At 46.2% G+C, this 22,374-nt stretch overlaps 2 protein-coding genes and 3 non-coding genes across 6 annotated transcripts; 4 read left to right on the plus strand and 1 right to left on the minus strand.

Moving 5' to 3' along the window:
* The first annotated feature begins 4,296 nt into the window (after nt 1–4,296).
* Nucleotides 4,297–4,369, plus strand: TRNAA-AGC. The gene has a single exon. It is a non-coding gene; the product is annotated as a tRNA-Ala (tRNA).
* A 78-nt stretch (nt 4,370–4,447) lies between these two features.
* On the plus strand, nt 4,448–4,518 carry TRNAG-CCC. Its single transcript has one exon. It is a non-coding gene; the product is annotated as a tRNA-Gly (tRNA).
* Nucleotides 4,519–8,214: 3,696 nt separating this feature from the next.
* On the plus strand, nt 8,215–8,287 carry TRNAA-AGC. The gene has a single exon. It is a non-coding gene; the product is annotated as a tRNA-Ala (tRNA).
* A 432-nt stretch (nt 8,288–8,719) lies between these two features.
* On the minus strand, nt 8,720–12,700 carry LOC125522448 (probable methyltransferase At1g29790). 2 transcript variants are annotated; one of them, XM_048687509.1, is made up of 2 exons: nt 11,188–12,700; nt 8,720–10,246 (listed from the first exon to the last, which is right to left on the minus strand). In XM_048687509.1, exon 1 carries the CDS (start codon nt 12,588–12,590, stop codon nt 11,229–11,231), a length of 1,362 nt encoding a protein of 453 aa, XP_048543466.1. In that variant the 5' UTR covers nt 12,591–12,700; the 3' UTR covers nt 8,720–10,246; nt 11,188–11,228. The 2 variants fall into 2 exon arrangements, with proteins under 2 accessions (XP_048543466.1, XP_048543464.1); XM_048687507.1 differs by lacking the exon at nt 8,720–10,246 and adding an exon at nt 10,529–10,706.
* A 5,342-nt stretch (nt 12,701–18,042) lies between these two features.
* On the plus strand, nt 18,043–21,704 carry LOC125521651 (protein NRT1/ PTR FAMILY 2.11-like). The gene is made up of 2 exons (XM_048686708.1): nt 18,043–18,266; nt 19,819–21,704. The coding sequence occupies exons 1-2, from the start codon at nt 18,128–18,130 to the stop codon at nt 21,498–21,500; spliced, it is 1,821 nt and encodes a 606-aa protein (XP_048542665.1). The 5' UTR covers nt 18,043–18,127; the 3' UTR covers nt 21,501–21,704.
* Nucleotides 21,705–22,374: the final 670 nt, after the last annotated feature.

Genomic DNA, 22,374 nt, shown 5'->3' on the forward strand with positions numbered 1-22,374 from the left:
ATGACATTAAAACACCTATTGATGTGATTCCGCAAAAAAAAATTACTATTGATGTGTGCTACTCTGGTGCGAATAAAAGATAACAGCGTCTGTATAGAAGCAAGAATGGGCCTTATATTCCAATGACCTGTGACTTGGAAGATGTTAACTCACTACTGCTGCACAACTAGTATGATGGTGGCAGACAGTTGATGTGCCGTTGAAGCACAACTATGGTGTTGGTGGTAGTACAGTTATATTCTCAATGAAAGTACTATAGTACAAAGTTTCCAAGTATCCTGAGCAGGGTATGCTTTCTGCCCCGAGTAATCGTGGGCCCTCTCACTGCCTGTCGATATTTGTTGATATTGTCATGCTCTTCTTGAGGACTTTGGGGAACCCTCTAGTCTAAGGATTAACCGGACGAAGTGTGTTCTTCTGTCAATTAGATGCTCTCCGGATCAAGTGGATCTACCGCGAGATGGACTCCGATGTACTGTTGGAAATTTCCCATGCAGATACTTGGGCCTTTCACTTTGCTTAAAGAAGCCAATAGCGTTGCACTTCCAACAGATTGTCGATGGGATCGCCAACAAATTACCAACATGGAAAGCCGATTCCATGGACAAGGATCGGTGTCTAGTTATTGTTCTAACGGTGCTATGTGTGACGCCCATCCATGCCATGATGGCCCTCGATGTGCCACCGAAGGTTATAACCAATGTCACCAAAATCTGCAGAGGGTTCTTGTGGGCCGGGAGTGCAAACGTGAGAGCTGGACAATGCGAAGTGGCTTGGAGCACCGTGTGTACCCCGAAGTGGTCGGGTGGCCTTTGGCAGGGGCGGGCCCACGTTGGCCCAGCGGGGGTCACAGGACACGGATCCGGCTTGCCTGCTCTCTCCTCATGCTCCCATCCGTGCTCCTACTTCATTCTATGGCTATCTTTTTTTCTTTTTCCTTTCTAATCAAATCATCTCCCCCCTGATTTTAAGAGGGTGGGGTCGGGCCTTATTTTGTTTCAATCAAATCAAGCCACATATGCGGGAGCATGGATGGGCGCACGCGCGGGGAGCAGGCAAGTCTCGTCCACAGGACACCGGGTAAGTTTTGATCTTGCCTTGTATATGCAGCTCATATACGGATGTGACACCCCATGTTTAATTACATGGACACCGGTAAATCCGGCCATTGGGAAATTCCAAGCATTGCGATCCAGCAAAGCTATCCAGCGTGACGCGAGGCGTTGAGGCCCAGTCCAGTAGCGAGTGCCTGGCCCAGCAACCGATGCAGCCAGGACCACATCCATCAATCGATCTCTGGGTTGTTTAAAAAAAATCAATAGATCTCTGGATGGATACGGTATGTTCACCTCTTCCTCTGCTCAAGCAACAAACAGACCCCATGCGCCGCACTTTCTTCCCTCGTCAGTTCGCCGTACTCGTGTCGCAGATCCTATCAACTCAAGTCGCCGGAGCAATCGAGAAAAATAAGGTACGATAATTTCTGCATCAAATCTCCACTGCGATGCACCTCTTTAGGAAATTCGATTTTCACTTCTTTTTTAGAACCCCTAATTCTCGTTTCTCAAACTGTAGGGCAGTTGGACTAGGGTATCCGGCTAGGGATTTGAGAATTGTTGGCCTGTTGGGAATAAAATTATTGGGAATTTGGAATAACTATTCTTTTGATGAATACGCATTGTTGCGTATCATTTCATTGATAGGGGGAGAGAATACAGGGTGCAACTCTAGGGATAGTGCGCCGAAGGTGACCCGGAGAGTGCAACATGAGCAGGGGGGAGGGGGGGAGGGTGCTCAGCCTCGCTACATTAGATCTTAGGTTACAGGAATGATGGATACTAACTTAGTTGCTCCAGCACGTGCCCACAGGCGGGCCTCATCTTTGATTGTGCGAGCAAGATCATCATTTGAGGGCCGGGCAATATCGAAGACAGCGGCGTTTCGGTGCTTCCAAATGGACCAGGCAGTGAGCGCGATGAGCGAGTTCGTCCCCTTGCAAGATGAAGCTGGGGCAGTGTTATTGGTCTTGCACCACCAATCGAAGAAAGCATCGGTGGAGCATGGCGTGGGGATTGGTAGTCGGCACCATGACAGGATTTCGTGCCAAGTAAGCCGGGAGAAGACGCACCGGGAAAGTAGGTGATCCAGGGACTCGAGCTCTTGGCAACAGAGCTTGCAGAGGGGATCGTGCGGCAATCCATGGCGAGCGCGGCGCTCGGCCGTCTAGCAGCGATCCATCAAGGCGAGCCAGAGAAAGAACTTGGCGCCGTCGGGCGCCCACGAGCGCCAAATTGCGTGCGGAGGAGATTGCAATATTCTTGGAGCGCCGGCCGGATGCACAAGCAGGTTTAATTGATTCATTCTATAACTATGTGAAATCCATGTAGCATGTACATGTGACTTCATAATTCATTTCTTCTTTCTACATCTAAAGTAATGCTCACATAGTATTTGACAAATTATAGGTTAGTGGATTTCATTGGGAAGGTTTCTAGGGAAAAGGGGGACCTAAAATTGATTCAAGGTAAAGATGTTGCCCCCTCACATTAACAAAATGATGCCTTATCCCATTTTGAATATAACGATCTTAATTTTTCAGTTTTTCGATTACGCAAGTTTACATAATGAGTTATACTAAGTGATTTTGTTTATTTGTAGGCAATTGACATCTAATGTCGCATTTTTCTTGGAGACTCGATGATCCATTATTGTTCATTTCCCTCCGATCAACTACCATTTTAATTTAAACTCGTCATTTTGGATTTCTTTAAGTATTTTCACTATTACACGGTTTTCTATACATATTGAATTGTTAAGTGTATTACTATATCCATATTATTGTTCGATATCCACAAGTATGCGATAGACATGGGACACCGGGGCATTTTTGTCCTGGGTCCGCCATACACAATCTACGTTGGCTCAACTTTGCACTTCGTGCGAGATGGCTATGGCTTACGCGCTTAGATGGATCAAGACCATGGGGGGAGTTCGACCTCAATGTGTCATTGGAGTCTCGTGCTATATATCAAGCCGTAGTGTTTGTGGATCTCAGAGATGGGCGAGGTTCTTTTTTGGGAGGACAGATGAATTAACGGAATGAGGATTCAAGAGATTGCCCTAAAACTGTATGGTCGATTCCGACTACGTATTACAGCTACTAGTAAGGTGGAGGAGGCGGGGAATGGTGCATGGCCAAGGGACGTGGGTCCTGACTTGACCGCGGCATAAATTGAGGAGTACCTGCCCCTATGGGAGCAAGTTAGCGTGGTCACCCTGCAGCCGGGTGTGATGGACATTGTCAGATGGCTTGGGAGCCCAACGGTGTGTATTCTGCACATTCAACCTACACATGCAAGTTTGCCCGACCTACAACTTGATCCGGCAGCTATAGTTGTTTGGGAGTCTCGTGCCCCGCTGAGATGTCGCTTCTTCATCTGGTCGGCTTTGCATAACAGATGTTCGACGTCTAACAGACTAGCTAGGCGAGGGCCACACAAGAGCGATTGCCCTTTGTACAGGTTGTAATATGGTTCAATCCTCAATTGAAGCACTAGACAACTAACATTGGAGTGCATTATGCCACCTGAGTTCATAATGGAAGCATTAGTTGGAAATTTCGATAAGTGCGGGTTGATTTTAGAAAAAGGGTTGTGGCACATCTATGCTATCGGGAGGGAAATGGGCTAATCAACTATTCTAAATAGTTGATCCCACTAACTCTAATTCTCTCGACATGAGGCCTTCCATCAAGTGTGCCATGTGAGTATCCACTTACTCTATTTGCACCTCAATGCAAATCACATGTATAGTCTTTGTTCACACGCAGTGCGAGTATAAACTATTTCTAGGTGATGACAGTTACTTTACCATTCCCTTTATCTTTCTTCTTAATCAGACTTAGTTTATTTATTATCTTTGTAAAACGTAAGCATGCCAAATTTTCCCTTAACCATCTATTCTGGAGTCTCCTATTGCCATGGAGGAGGGTGTCTTTGACTATGTAATGTTTCAAGAAGTGGTGTGCTGTTCAGATATGCTTGGAGCTATGTTTATACAAAACCTAATGAATGGAAATTTCTGATGGTGCGGTCAATGGCTTGGAATAATTACATGGTACGTATGTATGCCATAATACGCAGATAAATGTAACTTGTCATTTGACATGCCCCCAGATCCGTTTACTAATCCCAATTTGTTAACGTGCTGAACTTTCTGAAATTGGGTATAGCGATTGTCAATAAGACATATAGGTTACCCCTACTAAAAGAAGATTGTTAAATTCTGTACGCAGATGGGGATGTAGCTCAGATGGTAGAGCGCTCGCTTAGCATGCGAGAGGTATGGGGATCGATACCCCACTTCTCCAATTCTTAATTTTTGTTTTTCTTTGCAGATCTGAGTACATTATATCAGATGAAACAAACAAAAGAAGCACCATCAAAGGGCGCATCTGGTGTAGTGGTATCATAGTACCCTCCCACGGTACTGACCAGGGTTCGATTCCCTGGATGCGCATTTCTTAAATTCTTTCTTATTTTTTTGTGAGTTTTAAGTTTTTGTACATCTAATGAAGATGCTGTGCAAACTGCCACCATCTGAATCGGTCAGAATTATCACCAAGATAATGGAAACGTCATGGTCAAACTGTCACCATGTAAGCTACAAATCTTCAACCAGATAAATATGAACGGGGAATTTTGAGTGGCAACTCATGTTGTGAATTTTGAGTGAATGCATGATTGTTGATATAGAAGAAAACGTTCCGCAGCACCCGCTTCGCTCCGTCCGGGGCAACACCGGAGGCGACCAACCCTAGTGGCACCAATCCTTCCCCTCCCCCTCTCTGCCAGCCGTAGTTGGGTCTCACGGTGGAGAAGGAGCCAACTTTCTTTCTTCTGTTATGCGGGCGTGGGGGAGCTTAGAGATCGAGGGCGGCGGCCCTAGGTGGTGACGACAACAATGTCCTTGCGATGGGGCTTGCTCCGGGTGTTTTGATCGGCTCTTTCGGCCTGTGTGGTCGGCGAGGAGCCGATGATTGAGAGGTGTGGTGCCCTGGTTCTTCATTAGCTAGGCACCCTTCCCGAAAGAGTCCTGTCACAGTTTGCGTGCTATCGTCCTCCCCCACATCTGGACTTCAGACGCTCGTCAGTTAAAGATGGTGGTCGAAGGGAGGTCTTGGGGATTGCAATGGGGGGGGGGGATCCTTTGACCGTCGATGACGACCACAACAATGGCGGTGCTACCAGCGTTGTTCCCCTCCTTGGAGGCTTCGTATGTGGAACATAGGAGTTTTTGTGAGTTTTAAGTTTTTGTACATCTAATGAAGATGCTGTGCAAACTGCCACCATCTGAATCGGTCAGAATTATCACCAAGATAATGGAAACGTCATGGTCAAACTGTCACCATGTAAGCTACAAATCTTCAACCAGATAAATATGAACGGGGAATTTTGAGTGGCAACTCATGTTGTGAATTTTGAGTGAATGCATGATTGTTGATATAGAAGAAAACGTTCCGCAGCACCCGCTTCGCTCCGTCCGGGGCAACACCGGAGGCGACCAACCCTAGTGGCACCAATCCTTCCCCTCCCCCTCTCTGCCAGCCGTAGTTGGGTCTCACGGTGGAGAAGGAGCCAACTTTCTTTCTTCTGTTATGCGGGCGTGGGGGAGCTTAGAGATCGAGGGCGGCGGCCCTAGGTGGTGACGACAACAATGTCCTTGCGATGGGGCTTGCTCCGGGTGTTTTGATCGGCTCTTTCGGCCTGTGTGGTCGGCGAGGAGCCGATGATTGAGAGGTGTGGTGCCCTGGTTCTTCATTAGCTAGGCACCCTTCCCGAAAGAGTCCTGTCACAGTTTGCGTGCTATCGTCCTCCCCCACATCTGGACTTCAGACGCTCGTCAGTTAAAGATGGTGGTCGAAGGGAGGTCTTGGGGATTGCAATGGGGGGGGGGTCCTTTGACCGTCGATGACGACCACAACAATGGCGGTGCTACCAGCGTTGTTCCCCTCCTTGGAGGCTTCGTATGTGGAACATAGGAGTCAGTGTTTGAGTTGGTGCGATTTTGGAGGTTGATGTTGTAGATTTTCTATTGTCATGATCAAACCAGCTACGTGGTGGAATTGGTTTGCTTTGGTATCTGGTGTTCCCTTCTTGCAGCCTTGTTCGTCAGAAGACCGTCGCCTTCGAGTGTAGGCAAGAGGGGAGAGGTTTCCCCTCTACGACCATAGTGTCTTGTCAAGGATGTCGGTGGCTTAGTGTTCCATTAAGGCTGGTGCATGTCCTCTTAGTTGTCGTTCTACTAGCCCTGTGTCTTCTCAGGTTTGCATCATCTCCATTCAGCAATTTGAGTCTCTCATGTGGCTGTGGGCGATATCGATCTAGTGTGGAGTTCTTGATTTGCAAAGGGATGTTTGGTTGGACCCTCCTGCGTTTCCTGGCAGCATATGGCTTCATCGGTTTCCAGTGTAAACCTCCGTCTATGTCAACGGCGTGGCATCCTTCGAGCCGGGACAAGAGGATGGAGTCCTCTTCGACGTCATAAACGGATAGCCACAGGGTCAAGTGCTTTCATTTTGGAGTGTTTCTATTCTGTCTTGGTATGCTTGTGTTGTTGTAGTCTTTGGATTGTTTGTAAGCACCTTGTATCTGCCATATATACCCTTTTCTCTTGTTAGTTGTGTGTTCTGATGGAATTCTTGACCGATTGATGACTTTTTTAAGTCAAAGTCGGGCTTCATTCTTCTACCATAGGTAGACACCGAGGGCGCCTGCGAAGCGCATGAAAGGTGTCCTTGTGTTCCAACCCACACACAATAGATGATCGTTGTAAAAAATTCCCGATCCGACGAATAAGGTCTCTTGGATCCTTTCCATCTCAATGGTGTATTTTTTTCATGCTCGACCTTTTACCCAGTGAGGTTATGGTTTGCAGGGTCTGTTGGCATTGTGACTTCCCTTTGACCCTCCCACCTCGTCTACGCCACATCGATGCGGCCTTATGCCCGGTGAGATTACGGTTTTCATGGTTTGTTCATGTGGCGGTTTCCCTTTGCAGTCTGGTCCTCCCGCCTCATCTGCGTCACTTCACAGAGGCCTTCGGGGTTGCCGTGAGACCTGTGAGAAATAGTGGAGGTTAGGCTCTTGGATCTGCAACTCTTCAGACAGTGATGGCTTCTTCTCTGAGGCGCTGGCTGGCATTACCATGGTGTTCATGACTTCCTATCCACGATCAACATCGATAGGCTGGCTAGCTCTAGCATTGGAGAGGCATGCCACTGGGTGTTGTCATGTTCGAGAGGATGAAGATGGTCATCCTGTGTGGACCTCGACGTGGTTTCTTTATTTCTCAAGTGTGTTTGTACTCTGGTTTGCTTAATAGAATTTGACTACGATCAAAGTGAACACTTTGTATTTTCCATTTTAAGTATATTTGAACCAACTGATTTGAACTAAACACATGTTTATAATGTTTACATGTTGTTAGGAGTAAATAGCCCATTTTAGTTATTATTAATCCATATTTCCATGGAACCTTCAAGAGTAAGTAGAACCTGGCAAAGGACGCAACCATTCACCCGCGGCTCCCCCCCCCCCTTCCCCCCTCTTACGAACTGTGTTGGCCCTATACAAATAGCAGTCTACATCATTGATCTAGAACACATTTGATCTTACATATCGTTGACGTCTCTTATCTTCCGCACAGCATATGTACTATTTTTTTAGCAGGGACACAACATATATACTATTGAAGGCTTTAAAATCAGGTAATCATCACCGTAGAAACTTTTTCAAACCTTGTAACTTAGCACTAGTTGGCTCTTCTCTTTGTCTTCACACACACTTAACAGTACTTGGTGCTGGAGGGTGGATGGTGTGAAGATTTTAGACAGTGGAACACCATGTAACACACTTGTATACCTTAGTTATTAATAATTTACAAAGTCAATAGGAGCCTCTCCTCTGTCAATTGATGCTAAAAAAAACTGTCGCAAAAAAATTGATGCTAAAAAAAAGCGGCACAAACTGCCCTCTAGCGTTTGGGAGGGTGGTTTCGCAGCAATGAGGGTTTGGTCTGGTTCTCGGACAGGACCAACAATCCAAACTGACCTCCATTTGCAGTTTTGCACCTGCTTTGGTTAACATAACATGGTTCTTGCATGGACCTTACATTGCTTAGATGAGTTCCTAGATTACCATTAACAGCATACAAGGGGATGTAGCTCAGATGGTAGAGCGCTCGCTTAGCATGCGAGAGGTATGGGGATCGATACCCCACTTCTCCAATACTTTTTAAGGTTTCGCTTCCTTTTTGCAAATCTGAATACTTTAGAATCTAGTGGATGCGCATTTCTTCTCATTTTTTTTATCTTTTTGTAAGTTTAATTCCCTGGATTCGCACCTTAATCTTTTTGTAAGTTTAAGTTCTTTTATACATCTCGACTTCTCGAGGTGTTGCTGTGGAAATTGTCGCCATCTGAATCAGCTAAATTATCATCATTTTTTTATTGGTAAAAATAATGGAAACATCATGGTGAAACTGTCACCAAAGCAACCTACAAAACTTCATCCAGATAAAGATGGACTAGGAATCAGCACACTAATGGTAAAAGGAACAAGACCAGGTTACACTATGATGAACAAAAACACTGGTCAACAAATTTATTCAGTCAAATCGAATGTCCAAAAAAAAGCCAATCAATCTCGCCAATTCAGCATCCACATCAAGAGACAGTCGCAACATTCCAGGATTTAAAAAAAAAGGCTCCAGATTACAGTATCCATCAATAATTTTAGAGCAGCACTGCTTCACACACGACACTCCCAGACGAAATACAGACGACATGTCATATCCTATCCGTCCAAGGCCAAGGCTAAACAGCTCCAGTCGGTTCGATTGGGCATCGTTCCAGTATCATTCACCAAAGCATCGTGTGTGAAGTACTTCTGATAATTTTAGTTTCCGAAATGTTGAACATTCCCAAACGAATGGTCAATCTAATGCTCACCATCTCTGAAGTAAACAACAAGAGAAAGATCACTGAAATTGCTGAATTAGCACATTCACCTGGTCCATGAGTGGCCCTCTCTTTCTTTTTGGTAAACTAACAACACAAGAGACATGCAACAGCATCCTTACAGAAAATTAACGCCGTCTAATACCAGCCTTCCAGCAGAACATAACATGGTGAAGACTGAAGATACATAAATAATGGAAACACCATGGTGAAACTGTCACCATGCAAGCTACAAATCTTCAACCAGATAAAGATGAACTGGGAATTAACACATTTATACCTGGTCCATTTTTTGGGGGGTAAAAGGAACAAACTAGGTTCCACCATGATGAACAAAAACAAAAAGACATGGAACCTTACAGAAAATTAACCTTGTCACAGAAAATTAACGCCGGCCAACACAAACCTTGTCACAGAAGCAGCAGCAAAGAAAGACCCCCAGCTAGCAACACTTATACAAGATTTATATCACCGAAGTACCAACCTTTTTTCTGCCAAGTGGTGAAAGCCGATCAACCAAAATTCATAACTTATTCCTACCCAGTTGCCAAAATCAGTAGGACCAATGTGTGCACTGAACATGAAAGATCAAAAATATGAAGCCACGAACCATTTCACCGACTAAAATGCCACAAATCCTCACCAAGGAATTAGCATTTCAAACTGCAACCACTCCCTAGTAACAACGAAGACTGAGAGCAAACAGGGGGGGAACATTATAACAGTTCTATATAGCCTTAACATGATGTACGTCGCATAACGGTAACAATGCAGCATTTCAGGCAGCCTTTACACTTTGGAGGAGATGTGTATGTGGAAGCTCATAATTTACATTCCAAGAAGGAAGGGCTGCTCCCGGCTGAAACAGTCATTCACTCATCCTGACCTTCATTTTGTAGGTAAGCAGATTGTGTATGTACAGGGAAGGAAAGCGCAGAAATCCCTGATTTCATCAGATGGTGCTCCTAGAATTGATAGTTTTATGTTCGGCAAAAAACTTTTACATGGCAACTCTTCAGTCTGCGGTTAAGAAAACTTCACATGTACTTCGGAGATATAGTGTATCCTCCTTTTCTAGACGCCTTAGACCATCAGAAATCCGAAGACTGAAAATCAGTGATGCTATGGCTGTATGAAATGCACCGACAACTATATTTTGATTGGTTTCTGATGATAAAAATCGGTTGTGTTTCCCCCGCTCCAGAAGAAGCAAAGCACCGTAATAACCTGATCCATATGGACATGGTGTTGCTATAATTTAGGACAATTGGACAGGAACAGCTCATATAATAACTCTGATACATGGTAAACTCATACAACTAACTATAATGAATTCATATCTGTAGGCCAGTGTCAAATAGAAAAACAACAAAATATGACATGATATTTTTCGCATGACACGCAAATTAGCGCAAAACATATATTGTTTCAGAAAATAAAAACTATTCGTAATCAAGCTTCAAGCACAAGATGTCAATAATTTTGTCAGTTAATAATTATTGTGATAAATACGATAAACAATTGTCGGACTATTTTGCTTACAGTTTTGCATAAGCTAGATGGGAATTAATGATAGACAGTTGGATTGAAAGGAGCTGCACAACATAATATCAATGATAGACCTGGATGGACCATATCATGGGTAGCTAGCTCGATTCGAACAGCGTCAATTAATTTCGCGTTCTTCCTGAAATGGAAGATCAGTACAGTTTACACCATTTGCCAACCTCTTCCACAAATTGCAATTCACCAATAGAGCAACAAAAGTAGCACTGCACGGCTTGTGTCCGACCTAATAGCATCAACAAATGTAGAAACTCCCTCTGATCCATATTTCGTGTCACTCAAATGGATGTATCTAGCACTGAAATACATCTAGATACTTCCATTTGAGCGACAAGTAATATGAATCGGAGGGAGTACAATCTTGCAGTTATTTCCAGTCACTATCTCTCAACATTCAACAACCAATGTAGAAGAGTTGTACAATCTTGCAGTTATTTTCAGTCACTATCTCTCAACATTCAACAACCAATGGAATCAAGCTAATCCGTAGCACCGGTTTCTTCCGTAATCTAAAAAATTCTGTGGCACCTATACGGCATTCACATTCACATTCCCCTCATCAAACTCTGCGAGCTACAAACAATTTGAAGGTACAGTCGTACCTCCGATCAAGGAGCCCGGATGGGCCATCCTCTGTATGATTTCAGCTTCTTGCCGGCTTTCGCAGCACCGCGGAGAGGTAGGTTGATGTTGTCGCACCGCCGGCCTTCTCTCCGGCGACCCACTTGAGCTTCTTGTAACCAAACCTGTCAATGAGCTTGGCAACCGCTCGCCTCCTCTCCTCGATCTGGCACAGGTAGCTGTCGATCCAGAGCAGCCCGCCGGCGCGCAGCACCCGGTCGACGTCGAACATGAAGAACTCCAGCGCCTCCGGCGTCGCCGCCTGCCCCATCGCGGGGGCCCCGGCCTCGTCCAGCGCCGCGGTGCCGACGTGCACCAGGTCGAACACCCCGTCGTAGAAGGGGAACCGGTGCGCCGGCGAGAGCAGCAGCGGGAACAGGCCCCTCGCCGCCACGAACTCGTTCATCGGTTTCCCGGCGCCGTCGAGCACGGAGGTGACGACGGTGACCCCGCGCTCCCTCATCCGGGCCGCGAAGTTGGCGGCGCCGCCGGCGACGTCGAGGCCGATCCGGATCTTGGACGCGCTGAGGCGCAGCACGTCGTCGGCGAGGAACTCGTGGCCGCCGCGCGCGGGGCCGGCCCAGCGGCGGTGGTCGAGGCCCATGCCGGAGGCCGGGAGCGGGGCACGGGGCCCGCGGGAGAGGCACCGGCGGCGGGGCAGCGGCTCGCAGCCCTTGGAGACGAGGCGGCGCGGGAGGGTGGCGTTGCGCGGGCAGGCGGAGTGGGGCGCGTAGGACATGAAGGCCGAGAGGAGCGCCAGCGCGGACGGGGACCGGAGGCAGGACGCCGCGACGGAGGCCGGCATGTGGGTGAGCCCCGTCCGCGCGTCGCGGCCGAGCGGCAGCGCGTGCGGGGTGAGGAAGAGGAGCAGCTCCGGGGGCAGGCCGTCCGGGAGGCGGGCGCCGGAGGAGGAGGACGCGCCGCCGATCTCGAGCGCGATGGCGGCGACGTGCGCGGAGAGGTTGGCGGAGGAGGAGGGGGTTGCGCCGGCGGCGGGGTCGTGGCGGGGAGGGGGCGCGAAGAAGGCGAAGAAGGCGAGGAGGTTGGTGCAGAGGAGGGAGAGCAGCATGAGGAGGTTGAGCGGCGCCGGGGAGCAGAGGCAGGAGAGGGGCCCGCCGTGGCGGCGGCGGGACGCCGGCAGCTTCAGGGACACCGACCCCATGGCGCGCGCCGCCGGCTCCGGTGCTCCCCCGAGCGCGCGAGGAGAGGGAGGAAAGGCAGCGGCTTTTGCGAGCTCGGCTAGTGGGAACCCCGGCCCGGCGCGGTGGCGAGGGATCTCGGGCTCTGCTCCGGTCGCCGGCTTGCTCAGCGAGAGCGGGTGGACTGGAGTGGGGCTGGGGAGTGAGATAGCGAGGACCGAGGGGGCTGTCGTTGTGTACGACATCCGGTCTCGTAGATACCTTAATTTATTTGTTATCCCAAACACAGTACATTTCTTTAGTTCTAAAATACATCAGGTTCTAGGTTTGGCCTAATTCATTTTTTAAAGTTTTTAGAGATTCCTTGTATTGTTTGTTGGATTTTTTTTAGCATCAGTATAGACACAAGCGTTTATATACACGCGCATACACTCACCCTACTCCTATGAGCACCTTCGATAGACTGAGCCGGCATATCATCTTGAGATTTACAAAGTCACCGTAGGCGCCTCGTCGTCGACGGGAACGTTTCCTCCCACTAAAAGCGTATCGCCAGAAATCCTGAAATAAATCCAGGAATAATGCGAGCACCAGGATTTGAACTCTGGTGGGTTGGCGTACCACTGTCCACCTAACTAACTCAACCACACGTATTTGTTTGTTGGATTAGGTTTAACTTTTTTGACCAAACTGCAAGCGCGGAATTTTAGGAGATGAAACAGGGGCGAACGTCTTTTTAACCGTTCGATCGATTTGAGCGTGAATCTTCTAGCAGAGGACAGCAGCTACGTCGGGCAAACTAAATTGATTGGGGAAAACACAACGCATCCACTTGCCTTCGCACCATTCACAAGAGTTTTGTCGTGAGTTTTTACTGTTTTGCCATGTCATGGTTTTTGTCATAGGTTTTTGCCACGTCGGTTGAGAACTATGAGTATTTTTGTCATAGTTTTGCCATGTCATAGTATGACCATTGTTGATTTTTGCCATGGCAAATTGTGCTCTACTTTAGTTGTTTCCCCCATGGCAAATTTGCCACAATTTTTGCAATGGTTTTCATACAAGATTTGCCATGCATAATGGTAAAATTTTCTTCTCTATATCCCTAACATGGCAAATACATATTTGTTCATGTAGCAAATTTCATATTGGTCACATGGCACATTAGTAACATTTTATTTTTCTATAGGCTTTCTGTTCATAAAACGGCAAATTCAATTTTGGTCACATGGCAAATTCATTTATTGTCATATGATAAATCTATAACATATTTTATTTTTGGTTACCTAGGACGACGGGGATGAGAAAGAGGATCAACAATTGCGGAGTACCTGGTCAGCGCTTGTATGGAGGGGCGCGGCAGGCAGGAGGGACGCGGCGCCGCCGTCGGCTCCCGGCGAGGTGACGAGATTCCAATATTTTGTTATAAAGATTCATCGAAAGTACAAAACACCTCAAACATAATAAAAATTACATTGAGCTCCATGGACCACCGTACGACCATTGCCGCCGCCAGAACGAGTCGCCAACGCGCCGCTGTCGCCGCCCCCAGACCAAAGCCAGCTTGACCTTGTCGATGACAGCCGGAAAGTCTGCATGCACGTCCCCCTAAGGACCAGCGCCCCGGAGCCGCAGTCGTCGTTGTTGAATCCTTGAATAGATGTGAAGAACCTGACACCAAATATGACAAGAAAACCTAACCTCGTTGCCCTGAAGAGCTGGCAGGAATCTACGCCTGAGCTCCGTCTAATCCATCCCAACAGTCGAACTTGAGGAGGACCGGAGCCCGAAAGACTGACCCGAAGAAGAAGTGTCGCCATCCGTCCAAACACCGCCCCTGCGAAGACTAAAACCCTACCTATCTACTTGGAATTGAAGTTTGAGTTTGAATTAAGTTTAACCAGTTTTCAATCAGTTTTAGACAAAAAGGGTCAATTCTTTTTTTAAAAGAAAAGGGCCAATCCTTATTGAAGGGGGCAAGAACTATAAGCATCAAAACCATAGAATATATAGTCACATAGCATTGCAAACATCGTAAGGTCTAGATAGTCAAAATATTGCATGTGTTAAGAAATATAAATGAAAATTGCATGTATATTAATTTGAATTTGAAGTCGGTTCTCTAGGACCACATTGGTCAAAGCTCTTGATAATTTGTTGAGTACTCAACTTAGGTCTTCTCACATCATGTGTTTTTAACTTGACACTAGTAGAGAAATGGTTAGCCACAACTTTAATTGTTGGCGCGCCAGCTATCCATGCCGTCATTTTTTTTTCCAAATAGTAGTGGTGTTGATATATTTGGGACACTCCTTTATAGTTTTGTGGTGGCGTGACTTTTTGTAACACGCCACAAGTTTGTGGGACCAGGTGTACTGGCCAGAGATAAGTTAGTGGTGGTGTATGACTCCTATGCACGCCGTAGGTACTTATACTAGTGGTGGCATGCTTGTTCTCGCATGCAACCACTAACCTTTTCATATGTAAGAGTATTGGCAGCCTCCTTGTTCCTCAAACAATTTCACTTTGTCCACAAAAATTTTCTCCCTAAGTAGCTCCTCTTAGTTTCTGATCTTCACCTAGTAGCTGTGTGGCCGGTAAAGGACCCATCAGAGCTTGTAGAATCAACATGAGCCCCTTGTGCGAGCCCATGTTCGCCAAGAGTGTCGAAAGATCGGGGATCCATCGTCTTCAACTATTTAATTTTGTTGAGTATACTTAAGAGCAAAAAAATAGAATGTAAAAAAATCAACCCAAAAAATAAACTATATATAAAAATAAAATCTAAAAAATATATTAGAACAACAATATTAAAAATAAACAGAAATAAATGAAACCTAAACAAAAATGAATTAAATAAAACAAATAAAATAAAAAGTGAATAGAAAATTACCTAAAAATTGGAATAAATAAACTATATATTAAAAATATAAATAAAATAAAGTGTATAAAAATAATTAAATTAAACTATATTTAAAAATTACAATAAAAAGTAAAAATAATTAAAATGTAAATAAAGTAATTAAAATGTAAGTGAAACATAAAGTAATAAAACAATATTGATAAAAATAAACTATATATGAACATTAATAAAAAAATGAGTATATTTAAATAATGTAAAAAAATTGGGTCCCTTTTCAACTTAAATTTCCCATGCTTTATCATCTAGATTATCGCATGTATCATAAACGTTGACAAATAAAGTTGGTGGCTCATGTACAGGCTCACTCAAATTATTATCATCCCCATCTTGAGTTTTCATGCGCACTTGCAACATTGTCGCTGTCAACCAAGTTTTCATTCCCACTCGCAGCATTGTCAACCCCATCTAAGTATGCATTGGGTTATTTTTTAACAATGTCAATGGTTAAATGCAACTAGTTAACATTTCTAGCACCAGTATTTGATTCTTGGTGTGGAATTAGTGAAATCGATGATTTTTTATGCTGTGAAAGGTTTTCCAGTACACTACAAACATGTATCGGTTTGGCCGTGTACATGTAGGCCACATGCTGCAATGATTTTGGGCATCACAGTTTGCAGTGGACGCGTTATCCTACAAAGTTGTTATCCCGTTGTTGCAAACCTTGCCTTCTATGTTGGATATGTTGTGGATGTTTTTTTGTTGTACGATTTGTTTCAAGCAATGGTGGTCTGTTGCATACATGAAAGATCATGTATGGATGAAAATATTGCAAGGTGGATGGTTGAGCAAAACCATCGCTGATTGGACCCAGCAGAAACTAAGATTTGTAAAATGAAATTACACACCTACTGCAGACGCCGTTGGTGCCCGTGATTTGTTGCAAGACAGGTAGTTATGTAGCAGTGTTCCCAATTTGGTGCATCTAGCTACTGGCATTAATTGACTAATTAGTTAATTAATCTATACCTCTATACCAATATAAAAAGGCCCAAAGGGGCAGCTCCAACTGATCTCGACCATCGAACTAAGTCAATCCAACGACCTAGACTGCTCCAATGGCAAGCGTTAAATGTGTTTAACGTGTAATTAATATCATACCAAATATTACACTAATCACAGGATTAACACATAATAACATACCTAATATTAACATGCAATTAATATATTGCCTAAAATTAACATGCGTTGCACGTGTGCATTAACATGCAATTAATATAGATCACACAGGCGCGCACTTTTCTTGTGACTGAATTCCCTTGCTAGGCATTGAGTGCACAACGGTAGTGAGTGATGCACAGTGGGCATGGACATGTAGACGCCTCACCAATATAGATTGCAGCTGCCCTGCTCGGCCCAAGCTCCTCTATGCATGGTTTTTTTGGTTTGAACTAATGATAATCGACATGGGGTGCTTCTCATTCACACACACAAACATGCATGTAGAAACCGTCAACCGCACATTTTTATGAAGCAAATTATGAACCCCAATTATTTGCCTTCGAGCTCCAGCTATGGCTATGGCTCCACAAAATCAGATGGAGGACTTAACTCAGGCTGTTCCTTTCTACATTTATGTACAGTAGGTTTCACTGTGTGTGTGTGAGAGAGGGGGAGAGCGAGAGGATGGCGTTTTGGCTGTGTGTGTGTGTTATATCTTTCCTACTTATAAAAATTGAAGTTGGTGGTGAGTTCACATGTGGGATGAACAACCTTCATCGATCAATAAAAATTACACCCTTACCCACATGTAGGACTAACAACCCTCCAAGATACATAAATAAACAAATATATTTTTACTCACATGTGAGACCTAAAACAAATAAACAAGTACAATACTACTTTCATGTGAGACGAACACTTGCAAAATGCACAAATAACAAATGCAAAAATATGATCCCAGCTCAAAATTATGCTCGTAAGAAGTGACATTTTATAGCTTCGTAGCAACGCACGGGCATTGTGCCAGTTTGTGAAATTGTTTATGCAAAACAGAACACTTATGCTTCCTCAATGGAAAATACAAAGTTGAGTGAATGTAAAAAAATTGCAAACAAACAATCAAAGGACAAGAACATGTATATGTAATGTTTTTGTATTTTTTTTCTACATTCATGCAAGCATTTCTGGCATGCAGGAACATATGTTCCCAGGAGTCAAATTGGAAATACAAAACTTTGCTACGGTCGCTTGGGGGGTATGTGTGTGTGTCAGTATCTTTTTTTTTTCGAAACGGAGGCAAAAGATTTGCCTCATCTATTAATTAAGAAGAGAATAGAGTTTATTACAAGCGACCCAAAACAATCGGCATGGATTATTACTCTCGCGACATGAGTGACCCTAGGTTTTTAGCCCCGGCGGTGACCCAAAGATTTGCCTCCGTCATGATGTTGTTGAGCAAAATGGTTGGTGGCGCGCTTTTGTTGCGGAAGACCCTTGCGTTCCTTTCGTTTCATACGGTCCATGAGACAAGCATGGTAAGCGAAGCCATGGCCTTCCTCTGAGTGGTGCCCGTGCCGGCACGACTTTCCCACCACTTTTTTACGGAGCCTTCCAAGTGCCAAGAAGTGACGTCAAAGTAAGTCGTAATTTTGCTTTGATCAAGCCCCAAAGCCTCAATGTAAAATGACACTTGAAAAAAAGGTGGGCGCCACACTCTTGCACTCTGTCAGTATCTTTCAAGCAGTTAAGATCCTACACTCTGGCGGTCTGGCCGGTGGTTGGCTTATTTAAGCCGGCCGGCCTCTCCTCCTCTGCTTCCTGCACTGCATCTTCAGCCAGCAAGCACACTAGCTAGCCACCTACCCACATCTTCCAGTTTCTATGTGTGTTTCATGCTTGCACAGCTCCAAGTAAGAGATGGACGCTGAGCCTCGGCGGCAGCAACAGGAGGAGGAGGAAGAGGAGGGGACGACGAAGGAGCAGGACTCTGGCAACGGCGCCGACGCCGAGCCCGTCCACAACCACCGCGGATGGAAGGCCATGCCGTACGTCATAGGTGATTGCCACCTCCGTTTGTTTCCTCTGCATGCAGATGGCATATGCCCACATCTTCTCTCAGATCACCCTCTGCTCAACTCAGTAGCGTAGCAATCTGCATAGCTTGATCTCTGCGAGATTGCTCTTATTTTAGTTGTACTGGATCGATCTTAGCAAGCTCTCGGCCTGCCTGCCGATCGATCTGATGAGCCGACCGAAAAAGCAGACAGTAATGGATCGAGTGCGTATCAATATCAATTGAGGTTCTAAGGATCCAACTCAATCACTCATTGGGTCCTGTATTCACTAATTTCAACCACCAAGGACAAACTCATGGGAATCCTAGGATTGCTTCTTTGCCTATTTTTTTGATAAAATTCTTTGCCTATTTTGTTGTTGAGAAAACCCTCTTTTTCTCACAGCAGAGAGCCTTCTTTGTTTTCTCTGGAGCAACGTTTTCTTTTCGCACAATTGAAGAAAAGCTTTAGTTTCTTAACCATACTAGATAATTCATAATTGCCCATGCATTGCAATGGATGCACAAGTTTTTTTTGTACGCAATCAAAATAAATTACTGGCCAACTTGGTTACGTACCAAAAATGAATTTATATGAACTTTGATTTTGCTAACCATGTGTCCCACGCGGTACCAAAAATGAATTTTAACTAATAATTATCGGTACTTATTGGCTTAGCAAAGAAAGCATGATTTTATTTGCTAAGCCAATGAGACATGGGGCTGCTGAGAGCTGGTTTCAATAAAAGAAGAGGAAAAATCGATAAGACCGAAAACAAAGGTGGGGGTGGGAGGATGGACAAAAGAAACAAACACCATGCTTATTTTTAGTTAGGAAAGAAAAGAAAGCCCATTCGAAAAATCGACAAAACCGAAAACGAAGGCAAGGTGGAGAGGGAGGACAAAAGAACCTTACTTATTTTTTGGGTAGGAAAAACAAGAAAACTCGACGAAAAAATCGACAAAACCAGAAACAAAGGTGGGTTGGGGACAGAGGACGAAGAAGGAACTTAATATGGAACCTTAAGTTTTTAGGCAGGGAAAAATGAATGCAGTGACATGTTATGCTCTTTCCCTCCCTTCTAGACGGTGATGTTTGATTATGAGAGTAATATTGCAGACTCAAGCAGGGATTGCTTATAGTATTTATCTGCCGGAGATTCATTGGTAATTATTTTAATGTTTTATATCATTAATATAATTCTTATGCTGGCCATATTTGGGAAGTTTCGTAAGCTAATTAAGTAAAAGCAAGTCTTAGAATCCGCAAAAAAAAAAAGCAAGTCTTAGAGCAAAGCAAAGCTTTCGTGCTCAAAGTCCACAAAATATAGTGACAAATGTTTGATGCAACTTGGACAAACTTTGGCAAATGGCAACTGACTTCTAATAAAAAAGTAATCAATTAAGTTTTATTTATGGATTTAATTTTGAAAGTAAGTAGCTTGTGACGATATTGATGGATTAGCTAGCTACACAACCGGTGGTTACATTAAAATTTTGGGATTTGACTGGGATCATGCAATTATGTAACAGCGAAATGACATGTTTGTTGCAGGGAACGAGACGTTCGAGAAGCTTGGCACCATCGGGACGCTGTCCAACATGCTGGTGTACCTGACGACGGTGTATCACATGCAGAGCGTCAGCGCCGCCACCCTCCTCAACGTCTTCTCCGGCACCAGCAACCTCGCCACCGTCCTCGGCGCCTTCGTCAGCGACACCTACCTAGGCCGCTACACCACCATTGCCATCTCCATCATCGCTTCCTTCCTCGGCATGCTCCTGCTCACCCTCACCGCCGCGCTCCCCTCCCTCCACCCTCCCACCTGCAACGCATCCAAAGGGCAACAACAGTGCCAGGGCCCGTCCGCCTCCCACTTCGCCGCTCTCCTGGCCTCCTTCTTCTTCCTGGTCGTCGGCGCCAGCGGCGTTCGGCCCTGCAGCCTCGCCTTTGGGGCAGACCAGTTTGACCCGCGCACCGCCGACGGACGTCGCGGCATCGCCAGCTTCTTCAACTGGTACTACTTTACTTTCACCATCGCCATCATGCTCTCTGCCACCGTCATCATCTACCTCCAGAGCAACGTCAACTGGGCGCTGGGGCTCGCCGTCCCCGCCGTGCTCATGGGCATCTCATGTGTCGTCTTCTTCATGGGCACCCGCCTCTATGTTCGTGTCCGCCCCGAGGGCAGCCCCTTGACTAGCTTTGCACAGGTCCTCGTCGCCGCCGCCCGCAAGCGCCACCTCCGGCGAGCTCGTAGCGTCGCCGAGCTGTTCGACCCACCGCACCGGAGCAAGCTTGTCTCCAAGCTGGCCTACACCGACCAGTTCACATGCCTCGACAAGGCGGCCATGCGGACCCCTGAGGACGCGCTCTGCTCTGACGAGAAGACGCCAGTGAACCAATGGAGGTTGTGCACGATACAACAGGTGGAGGAGGTGAAGTGCTTAGCGCGCATCATCCCGGTGTGGTCGTCGGGCATCGTCTACTTCGTGGTGCTGACCCAGCTTGGCACCTACGTCGTGCTCCAAGCAGCACAAACCGATCGCCGGATCAGCAGCGCCAGCAGCTTCGAGATCCCGCAAGGCTCCTTCATCGTCTTCTCCATGCTCTCCCTCACTCTATGGATACCCGTGTACGACCGGCTGGTGGTGCCGGCGCTCCGCCGCTTCACCAAGCACGAGGGCGGCATCACCCTGCTCCAGCGCATCGGCGTCGGGCTGGCGCTCTCCGTCGCGACGATGCTGGTGTCGGCGGCCGTGGAGCACCGACGACGGCGCCGGACCGCCATGACGTCGTGCTTCTGGCTGGTGCCGCAGCTGCTGCTGGCGGGCTTGTCGGAGGCGTTCGGCGGCATCGGGCAGCTCGAGTTCTTCTACCGGCAGTTCCCGGAGAACATGCGGAGCGTGGCCGGGGCGCTCTACTGCCTGGGGTTCGCCCTCGCGAGCTACGCCAGCGGGGTGATGGTGACGGTGGTGCACCGGGCGACGAGGGGGCGGGACGGGGAGCCCGATTGGCTGGCGCAGGACCTGGACCAGGGAAGGGTCGACCTGTTCTACCTTGTCACCGCCACCATCGCCGCCGTCAACCTCGTATACTTCGTTGTCTGCGCACGGTGGTACAGGTCCAAGGAGTCCGACGACAACGATGACGACGGCGACGGCTCCCATGCCGGCGATGACGTCGAGCTCGTCGAAGGAAGACCGCAGAAGTCCGCGAGTTCGGCGCCGGTTTAGCTTAGTTATTATAGGCCGTGATGCATGGATTGGTAGATTATGACTGGACATGTATGTATGTATTGTATACGATGATAGTAGAATGATGCACCAGGCATTCAAGAAACTAGATGATACCCCGCAGGTTGTTGCGGAAATATTTTGCAACATATCTCAATGTGATTCACTGTATGAAACATATATAAAAGAATAAAACTGAAACTTCATATAATTTATTATGTTTGATCACTATATAGTTGTAAAATGTTTTCTTAATATAAATAGAATAATAGAATAGAAATTCGCATGTGGAGATAGGTCCTTTTTCATGCATGTTTCATGATGAAGTGTCATGCTTACATGTTGCGAGACATATGATAGTGAGTGTGGACTTTTTCTCGTGAAATAATTAGTGAGGGCTAGCTATTTAGATACAGAAGATGGCATGCAAGAGCAGAGCATCACAACATAGAGAGGCAGCTCCAACATTAATATTTACCATCGCTTGCATGCGTCAGTGTCACGAACGATCAGCTAGCTGCAGTGCAGCAGCGCGACTTGGCTGCCGAGTCTTTCGTATATGAATAAGTTGACCTGTCGAGTCTTTGGCGTGTCATCGTTGAGCTTGAGCAACCATGCAAAGCCAAGACGATTCCTACGTTTGCAGACAGCAGAGATGGTCGGAGGAGACGAGGAGTAGCAGCAGCGTGCTGGATCAGGATGCTTTGGGCGTGTTTGGTTATATTGCTGATTCAGCCTGGCCCGATGAGCCTTGTTTTATTGAGCCGGTTTGAGAGGATGTAGGTCAAAAAAACCCAGATGCACATAGTTTGATTGCCTGCATGTCCCTAGTTGCATAAGACAACCATTTTTGACTCGACGTTTGGTTGCCCAC

This window comes from Triticum urartu, chromosome 7, assembly GCF_003073215.2.
Source record: "Triticum urartu cultivar G1812 chromosome 7, Tu2.1, whole genome shotgun sequence".
NCBI classification, from domain to species: Eukaryota; Viridiplantae; Streptophyta; class Magnoliopsida; order Poales; family Poaceae; genus Triticum; species Triticum urartu.

Coding starts and splice junctions, on each gene's coding strand:
- LOC125521651 (XM_048686708.1), top strand. CDS start 18,128: ATGGACGCTGAGCCTCGGCGGCAGCAACAGGAGGAGGAGGAAGAGGAG. Junction 18,267..19,818: donor GGCCATGCCGTACGTCATAG/GTGATTGCCACC, acceptor TGTTTGTTGCAG/GGAACGAGACGTTCGAGAAG.
- LOC125522448 (XM_048687509.1), bottom strand. CDS start 12,590: ATGTCGTACACAACGACAGCCCCCTCGGTCCTCGCTATCTCACTCCCC.